This window comes from Garra rufa, chromosome 15 (assembly GCF_049309525.1).
Source record: "Garra rufa chromosome 15, GarRuf1.0, whole genome shotgun sequence".
Taxonomy (NCBI): Eukaryota; Metazoa; Chordata; class Actinopteri; order Cypriniformes; family Cyprinidae; genus Garra; species Garra rufa.
The window spans coordinates 24,240,196-24,259,037 of record NC_133375.1 but is presented as its reverse complement, the minus strand read 5'-3'; the positions used below and the strand labels follow the sequence as shown (position 1 = coordinate 24,259,037).

The following is an 18,842-nucleotide window of genomic DNA, read 5'->3' as shown; positions in this document are numbered from 1 at the left end:
TGTGTCAAATATACAAATTATTTGATGGATTTATTTAATGTGAACCCTTAAGAATACACCAATAATCACATTTTATTTTACTGAATAGCTTTAATATTAATATAACTGCCCTGTCATTCTATTATTGAGCTTTACATCTGCACTGAATTTGGCTGTGAGCACATACAGATGAAGTGCAACTGCAAATAGCACTAAGCAAATGCTAGTACTTATATATTATTATTAATATGTTTGCTGTAGACAGATGGTGTGATGAGCAGTCTATGGCCAGTGCAGCTGTACTACACTGTGAAAAGGGAAACTTGAGAGCAGCTCCTGGTACTATTAATACTGCCACACGTTACAGCTCAACCCTCTTATGGCGTGAAACTAAATCCATAAAGCAGAGATGAGAAGTTCAGTCAGCGTATGAACTGACGTCACAAGTGTAAAAGCTTTACCGTGGTTAAATTAAGACTCACTTTTACAATTGATCCCAGTAGGTTTTAGTAACAGAAGACGTGCAATTACACAAAACTTAATTACAATGAATTTATTTCTACAGGCTTTTTACTGACATCAACTAAAGTCACACAGTGTGGTGTAATCAAACAATTTAAACACGCTTAAAGAAAACACAAAAAAGCTGCTAAATCCTTAAAGCTGTGGGCTGATGGTTTCCACGCTGAAAGATAATGTCTTCAAAGCTCTGATGGGACAAACAGCACATTTCCAGCAGTCCATTTGAATGAAGCACTTCCCCTCAAATGAAGTAATGAGGTTTCTTTACATTTATGCCATACTCTGCCATGGCCGGTGTCAGATCTTCCATTGTCAATGTGTATTTCTTGTCCTGGAAGGTAAGAGGAGAATGAGAACACATTTTTAATTTGTACAAGTTATGGCCTGCAGATTAAACATTCATTAAATAGACTTATTGTATCTTGCATTTTGCAAACACAAACCTTGGTCTTGTTTCGGGAGCTTCCAGAGGCTGTGCCCTTCATTTTGCAGTGTTGTAGTGCGTCGTTTGCAATATCTGAGATGAACTTCTGAGACGCCAATGATATGAGACGGATTCTGACAACACAAGGAAGATTCACAATGACTTCATGAAAGCACAAACTTTTTTTTTTAACCCTGATAAGTAAAGGATAAAGTTTACACCAAATACACTACAAGTCAGGATTTTTCTCTTCTTCTCACCAAGCCTGCATTTATTTAATCCAAAATACAGCAAAAGCAGTGATTTTGTGTAATATTTTTACTATTTAAAATAACTGCTTTCTATTTGAAGATATTTTAAAATGTAATTTATTCCTGTGATCAAAGCCAAGTTTTCAGTATCATTACTCCAGTCTTCGGTGTCACATGATCTTTCAGAAATCATTCTAATATGCTGATTTGTTGTTCAAGAAACATGCATTATTAGGGGCCAAGCACCGAAGGTGCGAAGGCACCTATTGTATCCGTTAGGATTCTTATTATTATTATTATTCCGCCGCAAGTCTATGGCAGCCCATAGAACCGCTTGCGGGAAAGTTGTATAATTTGGCACACTAATAGTGGACCGTCCCAACATTAACCATAGCAAGTTTGGAGTCTCTAACTCAAACTCTCTAGCGCCACCACTTGTCCAAACTTTCACTTTCTTTTTGCTAATAACTTTTGAACCGTAAGCCAAAATTCCAATTTTCCCTGAATCCTTGGGTCATGCCGAGTCGAATGAACACCAAATTTCAAAAATCCTAAGGTTTAGTTTTTTTTCTATAATTTTTTGTTTATAAAACCTACTTTTTCGAACTCGTCCTAGACGGTTTGTCTGATTTTCACCAAAATTGGCTCAGATCATCTTCAGACCATGCAGGCAAAAAGTTATGGAATTCATGTTGATTGGACAAACCGTTCTCGAATAACGCGCTAATTAATTCTACGAAAAGCGCGCAAAAATGGATGTGAGGCCGTATCTCGGCAACGGTTTGTCGTATTGAGACCAAACTTGGTGAGTTTTATAACAAGCATGACCTGAGGCGTCCTGCAGTGTTTCGTCACAGTGCCACCTAGTGGTCAGGAGATATGAAAAATGGTTATTTTTGCTTATAACTTCTCATTGGTTTGACCAAAAATCTCAAAACTAGTCTTGTTAGATTCGGAGGAGCATGCCGAGTCGACTCATGTCCAATTTTCCCATGTCAGCCATTTTGGGTGTCGGCCATTTTGAATTTAGATTTAAAATGCTGTATCTTGAGAACGGATTAACGTATCGTTTCGACAATAATTACAAAAATGTTCGGCACCATGCCCTGAATGTACATACCAATTTTGGGGCCAGCGCCACCTTGTGGTCAAAAGTTATAACGAAATTTCGAAAAATGCTAATAACTTCTGAAAAAAATGGCTTATTGTAATAAAAGTGATCTCAAAATATTCCTTGGGTCAGGCCGAGAACATTGATACCAATTATGCCAAAATTGGCCTAACTTCCTGTTCGCCATTTTGATGAATGTAGAAAACCTACTTTTTCGAACTCCTCCTAGACCGTTAGTCGGATTTTCACCAAATTTGACTCGGATCATCTTCAGACCATGCTGACAAAAAGTTATGGATTTCGTGTCGATATTCGAAACCGTTTTCATTTAACGCATCAACGAATTTGCAGGTAAGATGCCAAAGCGCATCGGAAGCTGTGTCTCTGCAAAGCTTTGAGATATTTGCACCAAATTTGGTATGTGGCATTAACACCTCACACTGATGACACCACATCAATTTGGTAGCAGCGCCACCTATTGGTCAAGAGTAATGAAGCATTCATTAACTATTAGTTTTAAAATGAACAAAAATGCTAATAACTGTAGATAGCATTAGCCTATTGTAATGAAACTGGTCTCAAAATATTCCTTGGGTCATGCCGACAACATAGATACCAATTATGCAACAGTTGGCCAAACTCCCTGTCCGCCATTTTGAATTATGTTGAAAACCTACTTTTTCGAACTAGTCCTAGACCGTTTGTCCGAGTCAAATTCGAGTCAGATCATCTTCAGACAGTGCTGACAAAAAGTTATGGATTTCATGTTGATAGTTGAAACCGTTTTCGTACAGCGCCTCTATAAATTTTAGGCTTGATGTGAAAATGACTCTAAGGCTATATCTTTGGAAAATTTTGACATAATGACACCAAACTTTGTGTGCACGTTTGTCACCTCACACTAAACACACCACATGGATTTGAGAACAGCGCCACCTGTTGGTCAAACGTAATAAGCATTAAATCATATCAGTAGGCGTTCTACACCATTTTTCTGTAATTTTCACTAAAATCCTCTTAAAATTGCTTCCTTTTCGTTATTGTTGCAGTTGGTCTGCTGTTCATGCCATCCTTAGCTCCTCATTTTCCGCTTTGAGTGCTTGGCCCTGTAATTGCTGCTTGCAGCTATATTTAGGGGCCAAGCACCGAAGGTGCGAAGGCACCTATTGTATCCGTTAGGATTCTTATTAGGGCCCGAGCACCGATGGTGTGAGGACCCTATTGAATCTGCTCCGTTTATTATTATTATTATTAGGGCCCGAGCCCAGAATGGGCGAAGGCCCTCTTGTTTTCCTAAGGATTCTTATTTTTTTTTTTTTTTTTTTTTGTTAACCTTCCGGGCACTTAAGGGGGTCTTAACATGCTCAAAAACTCTTGAAAATTTGCACACATGTCGGAATCTGCGGCCATCAGGACGTCACAAAGGCTGGTACCGGGGCGTGGCAAGGGGACTCTACAGCGCCCCCTGGAATTTTGAGGGCCATATAGCACACATACTTGAACGTACACATATGAAACTCGGTACACATATAGAACTCATTGAGCTGAACAACTTTTGTACTCTATGTCATTTTCTTAACGCAACAGGAAGTGAGATATTTAGGGCTGTGTAAAAAGCGCATGCTCTGGAATTTAACGTACTCCTCCCAGGGTTTCCATACGATTGTCACCAAACTCGGTCAGCATGATCTCAAGACATTGGGGACGCTAAATTGCGAGGGGATTTTTGATATCTCGAACGGTTTGGCCGTGGCAAGGCGACAAAGTTATGGCGAGAAATGAGAAACAGGAAGTGTCTAATAACTGTTGCACACATTGCCTGATTCTGATGAAACTTCACCAGATTGTTCGTTGTATGATGCCGATTCCATAAATGTGACTATTATGAGTCAAAGTTATAGCGCCACCAACTGGAAGCAGGAAGCGTGTCATTTTCAAAATGCGTTGAAATTAGCCTCTTAATTTTACTTGATTTTCTTTAAACTTCATCAAAATCATGTCAAAACACGGCCGATAAGAATATGTAAAGGGGTCGATGATAAATCAAATGCTGTTGCCATGGCAACGTGTCAAACTTTAAAATTAGATTCCTGTCTTTTTGAGGCAGATAACATGCTAAGAATTTCATGAAACTCAACACACACATCAATATTAATGATAGTTAGACACTGGCAAAAGGTCATAAATGGGCGTGGAGCAGGCACTCTATAGCGCCATCTTTTGACAAAAGTTGGGGGGTTAGTTTTTCCTACAGTCACCAAACTCTGTACATATATTGTTCTCATCAATCTGGACAACTTTCTAAATTAAACTCATTAGCTAAGACCAACAGGAAGCCAGCTATTTCCATTTGAATGTGTTTTTTTGGAAAAATCAGGCTGTAAACAAATTCACACTCCTTTTAAGAACAACCAGCTATTCACACCAAACTTTTTTAACATGAAGAGAAGATTCTGAAGATGTTAAATTGCGAGCGGATTTTGGATATCTTGAACGGTGTTGACGTGGTGATTTTTTTAAAGATGTAGTAAAAAACATAACCGTCATTTTTTTATATCTTTAAAGTGCAGCATCCAAACTCTTTAAAACATTTTTCACACAGAGATCTTATCATTCTGAGCAAGTGCTGTAAATATAAATTTTTTACAAGCTTTTATGAATTAAATAAAAATAAAAATAGAAATCAGAAACCTGCTGTCACTCTGAGTCTCTGTGTGTGTGCGTAGTTGAGTCACAGTAACTTAAGAGAGACTGAAGGGGGGAGGGGTGAAAGAAAGAGAGAGAGTGAAAAATGCTGTCTTCTTAAAGACTATCTCTGAGTAAGAAATGCACACTGATTTATAATCTAAATAAATACATCTAATCTTTGAGAGTCTAATCTTTGAGAAAATATAAAGGGTCAATAACTCTTTCATTGTTTGTATTTTGCAGTTGTTTTTTTTTTTTTTTTTTACTGGACTGTATGATGAACTTGTCCTATTCAGTCACATAGCAAAAGATTAAGAAAAATACAGCTTTTTATCATGAGCGATTTATCTTCATTGATAGACATTTATTTTCATAGTGTTATTTATTGAATATAAAATTTAAATTAACAATTTCAAGACAAACTTTGCTGTTATCTGTTCAAAACATCTGAAAATTATACCATTATACCATATATATATATCGCCCCATTACAATACTAAACTTGATTTTTAAAGATATTTTGAAAGAAAGAAGCGTTTATAGAACACTTTGTGTATTGCTGTACACCCACATGAACTGTGTTCATGTTCATGTTAATTCACAGTACATAAACTAATGTTAAAATATACTATTTTACCATTAAACAATATATGAATACTTTTTTTTAGCTTAATATTAATTAACATTAATAAATACTATTTAATTATTGTTCATGTTAACTAATATAGTTAATGTTAACAAATGACACTGGTTGGCAATTTTATATATTGTGTGTATGTGTCTGTGTGTTGATTTTAAAGTGTAACCCTTTCAATTCTGTAAACTTTAAATCCAAACTGGCTGAGGGTTACTGTGAATGCATGTGCCAACTGGGCACCGTTTTCCTAATTGATTCTTTCTTAGTTATGTAGCGCTTAAAAGTGATGTCTTATAACAGGAGTCACCTGCAAAGCAATATCCACACACAAATTGAATAGATAGGTAACGATGACATTTAAGCAGAAGTGGTGGACGTAAAGCAAGCAATAATAACATTTAGTTATCATCATGAATTACATGTTCTTATCATCATCATCAGAATATAGGGAAAATTGTCCCTATATTGTGAACGGCTTTGGGATATCTTGAACGGTGTTGATGTGGTGATTTATGAAAGTAACAATAAAAAAGATGAAGAGTTATTTTCATATATCTTTAAATTGCATTATTCTAACTCATCAAAACTTTTTACATATAAAGAACAAGAAATTCTTAGGAAATACGTGTAGTTTCAAAATGTTATCATGCTCAGAGGCCCCAAAAACATGAAAAGTGTCAAATAAATTCGTCAGATTAAAGCTCTAATACCAGGGATGAACACTAGAGGTCCTCATAAGATAAGGAATCGTTTGACCTCTAATGCTATTTAGCTCATTGTCAGTGTATAAGAATGACAATAATCCATAGAATCAGTTGATATGTACTGTACTGTCAGTGTAATTTTACATAATTATTTTGTATAGGTGCTTAAAGAGCATTAAAATCTTTTTTTATCTTTTAAGGAAAAATTATGTGATTTAAATACATATATACACTCTCACTGATAGAACAAAGTATCTTATAAGTATGACACTATACTGCTCAGTTCACTTAATTAGAATGAGAAACAAATACAAAAAGGCCAAAAAATCAACTAAGTTAATATGTATTTATTTTTAATATATTTGTTTATAATTATTTCACAGATGCTTATAGACTATTAAAAAAATATTTAAAAATGCTTGTAGACCATAAAACATGGTAACTATTTAAAATAGGGTCCAATACCTACAAAAAAGCCTCTTGGAGCAAAATTTGACACCCAACAGGAAGTCGGTTATTTTTAATTTTCTCAGCAAATTTTGTCATTTTTGCCATTTTCAGGCCTCGTACTTGAACGAACTCCTCCTAGAGATTTATCCGGATTAACGCCAAATTTGCTGAGTGTAATCTAAAGCACTTTGTGACGTTAAATTGCAAAGATCTAGAGTTTTCATTGGAGGGCGTGTCCATAGCGGTCTTGCAAATTTCGATGTTTCGCCATGAAAAAGGAAGTTTCTATAACTCAGGCATACAATGTCCGATCTGTCCCAAACTTCACATGTGTGATAACACTCCTGACCTGAAGACATCTACATTCCCATATTCAGTTATAGTCATAGCGCCACCTGCTGGCAACAGGAAGTGTCATGCTGTACTCTACAACAAACTCCTCCAAGAGATTTATACAGATCAACACCAAAATCGGTCAGTCTTATAAAAAGGCTTTAGTGATGTTAAATTGCGAAGATCTTGAGTTTTCGTTGAAGGGCATGTCCGTGGTGGCCTTACAAAGTTTGATGTTTGGTCATGGACATAGAAGTTGTTATAACTCAGCCATAAAATGTCCAATCTGCCTCAGACTTCACATGTTTGATAAGAGTCCTGGCCTGAAGACATCTTAAGGCCAATATTCAGATATTATCATAGCGCCACCTATTGACAGCAGGATATATCATATCTTGCACTAACTTAAACATACCAAGGTCAATCTGCACCAGACTTCATATGTTTGATGAAAGTGCTGGCCTGAGCACATCTACATGTAAATAATCAGTTACAGGCATAGCGCCACCAGCTGGCAGCAGGAGGTTTGGCACATTTAAGTGACTTTGATCTATTTCTCCTACATTTACTGTATTAAAAGCATACTGCCCACCATTTGCTGTTTTCCTAAAGCCACCGGTCGGCGGTGAGCCCTGGTGCGAGGGCCCGTTCATCGCTGCTTGCAGCTTTAATTAGGGCCCGAGCCCAAAAGGGCGAAGGCCCTATTGTTCTTCTAAGGATTCTTATTTGTTTTTTGTTTTTTTTTATTTATTTTTTTTCAACCGTTGGGGCACTTTTGGGGGCCTTAACATACTCAAAAACTCTTGAAAATTTGCACACACGTTGGAATCTGCCGTCGTCCGGATGCCACAGAGGCTGGGACCCGGGCGTGGTTCAGGGCCTTTACAGCGCCCCCTGGAACACAGTTTGAAAACTTGATGTACTGCGCACACATACTTGCACGTATTGATATGAAACTCGGTACACATATAGAACTCATCGAGCTGAACAACTTTTGTACTCTATGTCATGGGCTCCACGCAACAGGAAGTGAGATATTTAGGGCTGTTTAAAAAGCGCATGCTCTGGAATTTAACGTACTCCTCCCAGGATTTCCATAGGATTGTCACCAAACTCGGCCAGCATGATCTCAAGACATTGGGGACGCTAAATTGCGAGGGGATTTTTGATATCTCGAACGGTTTGGCCGTGGCAAGGCGACAAAGTTATGGCGAGAAATGAGAAACAGGAAGTGTCTAATAACTGTTGCACACATTGCCTGATTCTGATGAAACTTCACCAGATTGTTCCTTGTATGATGCCGATTCCATAAATGTGACTATTATGAGTCAAAGTTATAGCGCCACCAACTGGCAGCAGGAAGCGTGTCATTTTCAAAATGCTTTGAAATCAGCCTCTTAATTTTACTTGATTTTCTTTAAACTTCATCAAAATAATGTCAAAACACGGCCGATAAGAATATGTAAAGGGGTCGATGATAAATCAAATGCTGTTGCCATGGCAACGTCTCAAACTTTAAAATTAGATTCCTGTCTTTTCGAGGCAGATAACATGCTTAGAATTTCATGAAACTCAACACACACATCAATATTAATGATAGTTAGACACTGGCAAAAGGTCATAAATGGGCGTGGAGCAGGCACTCTATAGCGCCATCTTTTGACAAAAGTTGGGGGGTTAGTTTTACCTACAGTCACCAAACTCTGTACATATATTGATCTCATCAATCTGGACAACTTTCTAAATTAAACTCATTAGCTAAGACCAACAGGAAGCCGGCTATTTTGATTTGAATGTGGATTTTTTGAAAAATCAGGCTGTAAACAAATTCACACTCCTTCTAAGAACAAAAAGCTTTTCACACCAAACTTTTTTAACATGAAGAGAAGATTCTGAAGATGTTAAATTGCGAGCGGATCTGGGATATCTTGAACGGTGTTGACGTGGTGATTTTTTAAAGATGTAGTAAAAAACATAACCCTAATTTTTTATATCTTTAAAGTGCAGCATCCAAACTCTTTAAAACTTTTTTCACACAGAGATCTAATCATTATGAGCAAGTGCTGGTAATGTCATAATTATTCAAGCTTCTATGAATTAAAGAAAATTAAAAAAAGAACTCAGTAACCTGCTGTCACTGGGCTGACTGTCTGTGTTGACACTAAGAGTGACTGAAGGGGGGAGGGGTGAAAGGGAGAGAGACCAGTGGAACATGCTGTTTTTCTTAAGACCATCTTTGAGGAAAATGCACATTAAACTACAGCAATGTGCAATGTGCAATCTACATTAATATGTGACCCTGGACCACAAAACCAGTCTTAAGTCGCTGGGGTATATTTGTAGCAATAGCCAAAAATACATTGTATGGGTCAAAATTATTGATTTTTCTTTTATGCCAAAAATCATTAGGAAATTAAGTAAAGATCATGTTCCAAGAAGATTTTTTGTAAAATTCCTACTATAAATATATCAAAATGTAATTTTTGATTAGTAATATGCATTGTTAAGAACCTAATTTGAAGAACTTTTAAGGTGATTTTCTCAGCATTTTGATTTTTTTGCACCCTCAGATTCCAGGTTTTCAAACAGTTGTATCTCGGGCAAATATTGTCCTATCCTAACAAACCATACATCAATAGAAAGCTTATTTATTGAGCTTTCATGTGATGTATACATCTCAGTTTTGTAAAATTTAACCTTATGACTGGTTTTGTGGTCCAGGGTCACATATGTCTGAACTTTGAGAGTCTGATCTTTGAGAAATTATAAAGGGTCACGAACTCTTTCATTCTTTGTATTTTGCAGTTGTTGTTTCTTTATTTATTTTTTACTGAACTGTACCATGAACTTGTCCTATTCAGTCACATAGCAAAAGATTAAGAAAGATTCAACTTTTTAGCATGAGCGATTTATCTTCATTGATAGACATTTATTTTCATAATTTAAATTTTAGATTCAATAAAAAAAACACTAACAATTTCAAGACAAACTTTGACAACAAAACAAACTTTGCTGTTATCTGTTCGAAACATCTGAAAACTGTGTTCATGTTCATGTTAATTCACAGTACATAAACTAATGTTAAAAGATACTAATTTACCTTTAAACAATATATGAGTACTTTTTTAGGTTAATATTAATTAACATTAATAAATGCTATTTAATTATTGTTCATGTTAACAATGTTAACAAATGAAACTGGATGGTAAAATTGTATATTTAGTGTGTATGTGTCTGTGTGTTGATTTTAAAATGTAACCCTTTCAATTCTGTAAACTTTAAATCCAAACTGGCTGAGGGTTACTGTGAATGCATGTGCCACCTGGGCACCGTTTTCCTAATTGATTCTTAGTTATGTAGCGCTTAAAAGTGATGTCTTATAACAGGAGTCACCTGCAAAGCAATATCCACACACATATTGAACAGATAGGTAACGATGACATTTAAGCAGAAGTGGTGGACGTAAAGCAAGCAATAATAACATTTTGTTATCATCATGAATTACATGTTCTTATCGTCATCATCAGAATATTGGGAAAATGTTCCCTATATTGTGAACGGCTTTGGGATATCTTGAACTGTGTTGATGTGGTGATTCATGAAAGTAACAATAAAAAAAGATGAAGAGTTATATTCATATATCTTTAAATTGCATTATTCTAACTAATCAAAACTTTTTACATAATAAGAACAAGAAATTCTTAGGAAATACGTGTAGTTTCAAAATGTTATCATGCTCAGAGGCCCCAAAAACATTAAAAGTGTCATTTAAATTTGTCAGATTAAAGCTCTAATACCAGGGATGAACACTAGAGGTCCTCATAAGATAAGGAATCATTTGACCTCTAATGCTATTTAGCTCATTCTCAGTGTATAAGAATGACAATAATCCATAGAATCAGTTGATTTGTACTGTATTGTCAGTGTACTTATACATAATTATTTTGTATAGGTGCTTAAAGAGCATTAAAATCTTTTTTTTTCATCTTTTAAGTTAAAATTATATGATTTAAATACATATATACACTCTCACTGATAGAACAAAAAATCTTATAAGTATGACACTATACTGCTCAGTTCACTTAATTAGAATGAGAAACAAATACATCAACTAAGTTAATATGTATTTATTTTTAATATATTTGTTTATAATTATTTCACAGATGCTTATAGATCATTAAAATAATATTTAAAAATGGTTGTAGATCATAAAACATGGTAAATATTTAAAATAGGGTCTCTTTTGTTAACAATGGTTAATGAACTAACAAACACGAACGAACAACGGACAATATATTTGTACTCGATTTTATTCAAACTTCATCAGAATAATGTAAAAACACGGCCGAGTCTGTAAAGGCGCCCCTGATGCATCAAATGCTGTTGCCATGGCAAATAAATAAAAATAAAAAATACATTCAAATATTTGTTTCCTGTGTTTTTGAGGGGATAGCGTGCTTAGAATTTCATTTTCCATTTTCAATGATTTATTATATATTTAGAGTGCAGCATCCTAACTCTTTGAAACTTTTTTCATACAAATAACTATTCATTCTTATCAAGCACAATTCATTTCATAATTATACAAAACTCCACGAATTAAAAAAAAAAAACATATCTGATCTCATTCTGCTCTGCACTCTATGTGTGTGTTTGTGTGGTAAGTGGCTGAGTGTAAGGAGGGGGGATGGGTGGTAAGAGAATGAGTCAGAGAGGAGGAGAGACAGTTAGGGTTAGTCCAAAGGGTTACTGTGAATGCATTTGCCTACTGGGCACCGTTTCCCTGATGCTATCGGGATGGCGACTGCACAGACGGCGAGGGCCCGGTCATCGCTGCTTGCAGCTTTAATTAGGGCCCGAGCCCAAAAGGGCGAAGGCCCTATTGTTCTTCTAAGGATTCTTATTAGGGCCCGAGCCCAGAATGGGCGAAGGCCCTCTTGTTTTCCTAAGGATTCTTATTTTTTTTTTTTTTTTTTTTTGTTAACCTTCCGGGCACTTAAGGGGGTCTTAACATGCTCAAAAACTCTTGAAAATTTGCACACATGTCGGAATCTGTGGCCATCAGGACGTCACAGAGGCTGGTACCGGGGCGTGGCAAGGGGACTCTACAGCGCCCCCTGGAATTTTTAGGGCCATATAGCACACATACTTGAACGTACACATATGAAACTCGGTACACATATAGAACTCATTGAGCTGAACAACTTTTGTACTCTATGTCATTTTCTTAACGCAACAGGAAGTGAGATATTTAGGGCTGTTTAAAAAGCGCATGCTCTGGAATTTAACGTACTCCTCCCAGGATTTCCATACGATTGTCACCAAACTCGGTCAGCATGATCTCAAGACATTGGGGACGCTAAATTGCGAGGGGATTTTTGATATCTCGAACGGTTTGGCCGTGGCAAGGCGACAAAGTTATGGCGAGAAATGAGAAACAGGAAGTGTCTAATAACTGTTGCACACATTGCCTGATTCTGATGAAACTTCACCAGATTGTTCGTTGTATGATGCCGATTCCATAAATGTGACTATTATGAGTCAAAGTTATAGCGCCACCAACTGGTAGCAGGAAGCGTGTCATTTTCAAAATGCGTTGAAATCAGCCTCTTAATTTTACTTGATTTTCTTCAAACTTCATCAAAATAATGTCAAAACACGGCCGATAAGAATATGTAAAGGGTACGATGATAAATCAAATGCTGTTGCCATGGCAACGTGTTAAACTTTAAAATTAGATTCCTGTCTTTTCGAAGCAGATAACATGTTTAGAATTTCATGAAACTCAACACACACATCAATATTAATGATAGTTAGACAATGGCAAAAGGTCATAAATGGGCGTGGAGCAGGCACTCTATAGCGCCATCTTTTGACAAAAGTTGGGGGGTTAGTTTTTCCTACAGTCACCAAACTCTGTACATATATTGTTCTCATCAATCTGGACAACTTTCTAAATCAAACTCATTAGCTAAGACCAACAGGAAGCCGGCTATTTTGATTTGAATGTGGATTTTTGGAAAAATCAGGCTGTAAACAAATTCACACTCCTTCTAAGAATAACAAGGTATTCACACCAAACTTTTTTAACATGAAGAGAAGATTCTGAAGATGTTAAATTGCGAGCGGATTTGGGATATCTTGAACGGTGTTGACGTGGTGATTTTTTAAAAAACATAACCCTAATTTTTTATATCTTTAAAGTGCAGCATCCAAACTCTTTAAAACTTTTTTCACACAGAGATCTAATCATTATGAGCAAGTGCTGGTAATATCATAGTTATTCAAGCTTCTATGAATTAAAGAAAATTAAAAAAAGAAATCAGTAAACTGTTGTCACTGGGCTGACAGTCTGTGTTGACACTAAGAGTGACTGAAGGGGGGAGGGGTGAAAGGGAGAGAGACCAGTGGAACATGCTGTTTTGCTTAAGACCATCTTTGAGGAAGATGCAATTTGCACATTGCACATTGCTGTAGTTTAATCTGCATAAATAAGTCTGAACTTTGAGAGTCTGATCTTTGAGAAAATATAAAGGGTCACGAACTCTTTCATTCTTTGTATATTGCAGTTGTTGTTTTTTATTTATTTTTTACTGAACTGTACCATGAACTTGTCCTATTCAGTCACATAGCAAAAGATTAAGAAAAATACAGCTTTTTAGCATGAGCGATTTATCTTCATTGATAGACATTTATTTTCATAATTAAAATTTTTGATTCAATAAAAAAAAAAAACACTAACAATTTCAAGACAAACTTTGACAACAAAACAAACTTTGCTGTTATCTGTTCAAAACATCTGAAAATTGTACCATTTTAAGATGAGTTATATTTATATATCGCCCCATTACAATACCCAGCTTGATTTTTAAAGATATTTTGAAAGAATGAAGCGTTTATTGAGCACTTTATTGTTTATTGTTGTATACCCACATGAACTGTGTTCATGTTCATGTTAATTCACAGTACATACACTATGTTAAAAGATACTAATTTACCTTTAAACAATATATGAGTACTTTTTTAGGTTAATATTAATTAACATTAATAAATGCTTTTTATTATTGTTCATGTTAACAATGTTAACAAATGAAACTGGATGGTAAAGTTGTATATTTAGTGTGTATTTGTCTGTGTGTTGATTTAAAAATGTAACCCTTTCATTTCTGTAAACTTTAAATCCAAACTGGCAGAGGGTTACTGTGAATGCATGTGCCAACTGGGCACCGTTTTCCTAATTGATTCTTAGTTATGTAGCGCTTAAGAGTGATGTCTTATAACAGGAGTCACCTGCAAAGCAATGTCCACACACAAATGGAACAGATAGGTAACGATGACATTTAAACAGAAGTGGTGGACGTAAAGCAAGCAATAATAACATTTTGTTATCATCATGAATTACATGTTCTTATCATCATCCTCAGAATATAGGGAAAATGTTCCCTATATTGTGAACGGCTTTGGGATATCTTGAACGGTGTTGATGTGGTGATTTATGAAAGTAACAATAAAAAAGATGAAGAGTTATTTTCATATATCTTTAAATTGCATTATTCTTACTCATCAAAACTTTTTACATATAAAGAACAAGAAATTCTTAGGAAATACGTGTAGTTTCAAAATGTTATCATGCTCAGAGGCCCCAAAAACATTAAAAGTGTCAAATAAATTCGTCAGATTAAAGCTCTAATACCAGGGATGAACACTAGAGGTCCTCATAAGATAAGGAATCGTTTGACCTCTAATGCTATTTAGCTCATTGTCAGTGTATAGGAATGACAATAATCCATAGAATCAGTTGATATGTACTGTACTGTCAGTGTAATTTTACATAATTATTTTGTATAGGTGCTTAAAGAGCATTAAAATATTTTTTTTATCTTTTAAGGAAAAATTATGTGATTTAAATACATATATACACTCTCACTGATAGAACAAAGTATCTTATAAGTATGACACTATACTGCTCAGTTCACTTAATTAGAATGAGAAACAAATACAAAAAGGCCAAAAAGTCAACTAAGTTAATATGTATTTATTTTCAATATATTTGTTTATAATTATTTCACAGATGCTTATAGACTATTAAAATAATATTTAAAAATGCTTGTAGACCATAAAACATGGTAACTATTTAAAATAGGGTCCAATACCTACAAAAAAGCCTCTTGGAGCAAAATTTGACACCCAACAGGAAGTCGGTTATTTTTAATTTTCTCAGCAAATTTTGTCATTTTTGCCATTTTCAGGCCTCGTACTTGAACGAACTCCTCCTAGAGATTTATCCGGATTAACGCCAAATTTGCTGAGTGTAATCTAAAGCACTTTGTGACGTTAAATTGCAAAGATCTAGAGTTTTCATTGGAGGGCGTGTCCATAGCGGTCTCGCAAATTTCGATGTTTCGCCATGAAAAAGGAAGTTTCTATAACTCAGGCATACAATGTCCGATCTGTCCCAAACTTCACATGTGTGATAACACTCCTGACCTGAAGACATCTACATTCCCATATTCAGTTATAGTCATAGCGCCACCTGCTGGCAACAGGAAGTGTCATGCTGTACTCTACAACAAACTCCTCCAAGAGATTTATACAGATCAACACTAAAATCGGTCAGTCTAATAAAAAGGCTTTAGTGATGTTAAATTGCGAAGATCTTGAGTTTTCGTTGAAGGGCATGTCCGTGGTGGCCTGACAAAGTTTGATGTTTGGTCATGGACATAGAAGTTGTTATAACTCAGCCATAAAATGTCCAATCTGCCTCAAACTTCACATGTTTGATAAGAGTCCTGGCCTGAAGACATGTTAAGGCCAATATTCAGATATTATCATAGCGCCACCTATTGACAGCAGGATATATCATATCTTGCACTAACTTAAACATACCAAGGTCAATCTGCACCAGACTTCATATGTTTGATGAAAGTGCTGGCCTGAACACATCTACATGTCAATAATCAGTTACAGGCATAGCGCCACCAGCTGGCAGCAGGAGGTTTGGCACATTTAAGTGACTTTGATCTATTTTTCCTACATTTACTGTTTTAAAAGCATAATGCCCACCGTTTGCTGTTTTCCTAAAGCCACCGGTCGGCAGTGAGCCCGGGTGCGAGGGCCCGTTCATCGCTGCTTGCAGCTTTAATTAGGGCCCGAGCACCGATGGTGTGAGGACCCTATTGGATCTGCTTCGTTTATTATTATTATTATTAGGGCCCGAGCCCAGAATGGGCGAAGGCCCTCTTGTTTTCCTAAGGATTCTTATTTTTTTTTTTTTTTTTTTTTGTTAACCTTCCGGGCACTTAAGGGGGTCTTAACATGCTCAAAAACTCTTGAAAATTTGCACACATGTCGGAATCTGCGGCCATCAGGACGTCACAGAGGCTGGTACCGGGGCGTGGCAAGGGGACTCTACAGCGCCCCCTGGAATTTTTAGGGCCATATAGCACACATACTTGAACGTACACATATGAAACTCGGTACACATATAGAACTCATTGAGCTGAACAACTTTTGTACTCTATGTCATTTTCTTAACGCAACAGGAAGTGAGATATTTAGGGCTGTGTAAAAAGCGCATGCTCTGGAATTTAACGTACTCCTCCCAGGATTTCCATACGATTGTCACCAAACTCGGTCAGCATGATCTCAAGACATTGGGGACGCTAAATTGCGAGGAGATTTTTGATATCTCGAACGGTTTGGCCGTGGCAAGGCGACAAAGTTATGGCGAGAAATGAGAAACAGGAAGTGTCTAATAACTGTTGCACACATTGCCTGATTCTGATGAAACTTCACCAGATTGTTTGTTGTATGATGCCGATTCCATAAATGTGACTATTATGAGTCAAAGTTATAGCGCCACCAACTGGGAGCAGGAAGCGTGTCATTTTCAAAATGCGTTGAAATCAGCCTCTTAATTTTACTTGATTTTCTTCAAACTTCATCAAAATAATGTCAAAACACGGCCGATAAGAATATGTAAAGGGTACGATGATAAATCAAATGCTGTTGCCATGGCAACGTGTCAAACTTTAAAATTAGATTCCTGTCTTTTCGAAGCAGATAACATGCTTAGAATTTCATGAAACTCAACACACACATCAATATTAATGATAGTTAGACACTGGCAAAAGGTCATAAATGGGCGTGGAGCAGGCACTCTATAGCGCCATCTTTTGACAAAAGTTGGGGGGTTAGTTTTTCCTACAGTCACCAAACTCTGTACATATATTGTTCTCATCAAACTGGACAACTTTCTAAATCAAACTCATTAGCTAAGACCAACAGGAAGCCGGCTATTTTGATTTGAATGTGGATTTTTGGAAAAATCAGGCTGTAAACAAATTCACACTCCTTCTAAGAATAACAAGGTATTCACACCAAACTTTTTTAACATGAAGAGAAGATTCTGAAGATGTTAAATTGCGAGCGGATTTAGGATATCTTGAACGGTGTTGACGTGGTGATTTTTTAAAAAACATAACCCTAATTTTTTATATCTTTAAAGTGCAGCATCCAAACTCTTTAAAACTTTTTTCACACAGAGATCTAATCATTATGAGCAAGTGCTGGTAATATCATAGTTATTCAAGCTTCTATGAATTAAAGAAAATTAAAAAAAGAAATCAGTAAACTGTTGTCACTGGGCTGACAGTCTGTGTTGACACTAAGAGTGACTGAAGGGGGGAGGGGTGAAAGGGAGAGAGACCAGTGGAACATGCTGTTTTGCTTAAGACCATCTTTGAGGAAGATGCAATTTGCACATTGCACATTGCTGTAGTTTAATCTGCATAAATAAGTCTGAACTTTGAGAGTCTGATCTTTGAGAAAATATAAAGGGTCACGAACTCTTTCATTCTTTGTATATTGCAGTTGTTGTTTTTTTATTTATTTTTTACTGAACTGTACCATGAACTTGTCCTATTCAGTCACATAGCAAAAGATTAAGAAAAATACAGCTTTTTAGCATGAGCGATTTATCTTCATTGATAGACATTTATTTTCATAATTAAAATTTTTGATTCAATAAAAAAAAAAAACACGAACAATTTCAAGACAAACTTTGACAACAAAACAAACTTTGCTGTTATCTGTTCAAAACATCTGAAAATTGTACCATTTTAAGATGAGTTATATTTATATATCGCCCCATTACAATACCCAACTTGATTTTTAAAGATATTTTGAAAGAATGAAGCGTTTATTGAGCACTTTATTGTGTATTGTTGTATACCCACATGAACTGTGTTCATGTTCATGTTAATTCACAGTACATACACTATGTTAAAAGATACTAATTTACCTTTAAACAATATATGAGTACTTTTTTAGGTTAATATTAATTAACATTAATAAATGCTATTTATTATTGTTCATGTTAACAATGTTAACAAATGAAACTGGATGGTAAAGTTGTATATTTAGTGTGTATTTGTCTGTGTGTTGATTTAAAAATGTAACCCTTTCATTTCTGTAAACTTTAAATCCAAACTGGCAGAGGGTTACTGTGAATGCATGTGCCAACTGGGCACCGTTTTCCTAATTGATTCTTAGTTATGTAGCGCTTAAGAGTGATGTCTTATAACAGGAGTCACCTGAAAAGCAATATCCACACACAAATTGAACAGATAGGTAACGATGACATTTAAGCAGAAGTGGTGGACGTAAAGCAAGCAATAATAACATTTTGTTATCATCATGAATTACATGTTCTTATCATCATCCTCAGAATATTGGGAAAATG

At 35.9% G+C, this 18,842-nt stretch overlaps 1 protein-coding gene across 1 annotated transcript in view; it reads right to left on the bottom strand.

Annotated features, from left to right (window-relative positions):
* Positions 1–517: 517 nt before the first annotated feature.
* taf10 (TAF10 RNA polymerase II, TATA box binding protein (TBP)-associated factor) overlaps positions 518–18,842 on the bottom strand; it is a 135,297-nt gene continuing 116,972 nt past the window's right edge. The window contains exons 4-5 of the mRNA XM_073818927.1: positions 945–1,059; positions 518–832 (exon numbers count right to left, since the gene is read on the bottom strand). Of these exons, the coding sequence (XP_073675028.1) occupies positions 743–832; positions 945–1,059 (205 nt within the window). The 3' untranslated portion in view covers positions 518–742. The remainder of the gene's footprint in view (positions 833–944; positions 1,060–18,842) is intronic.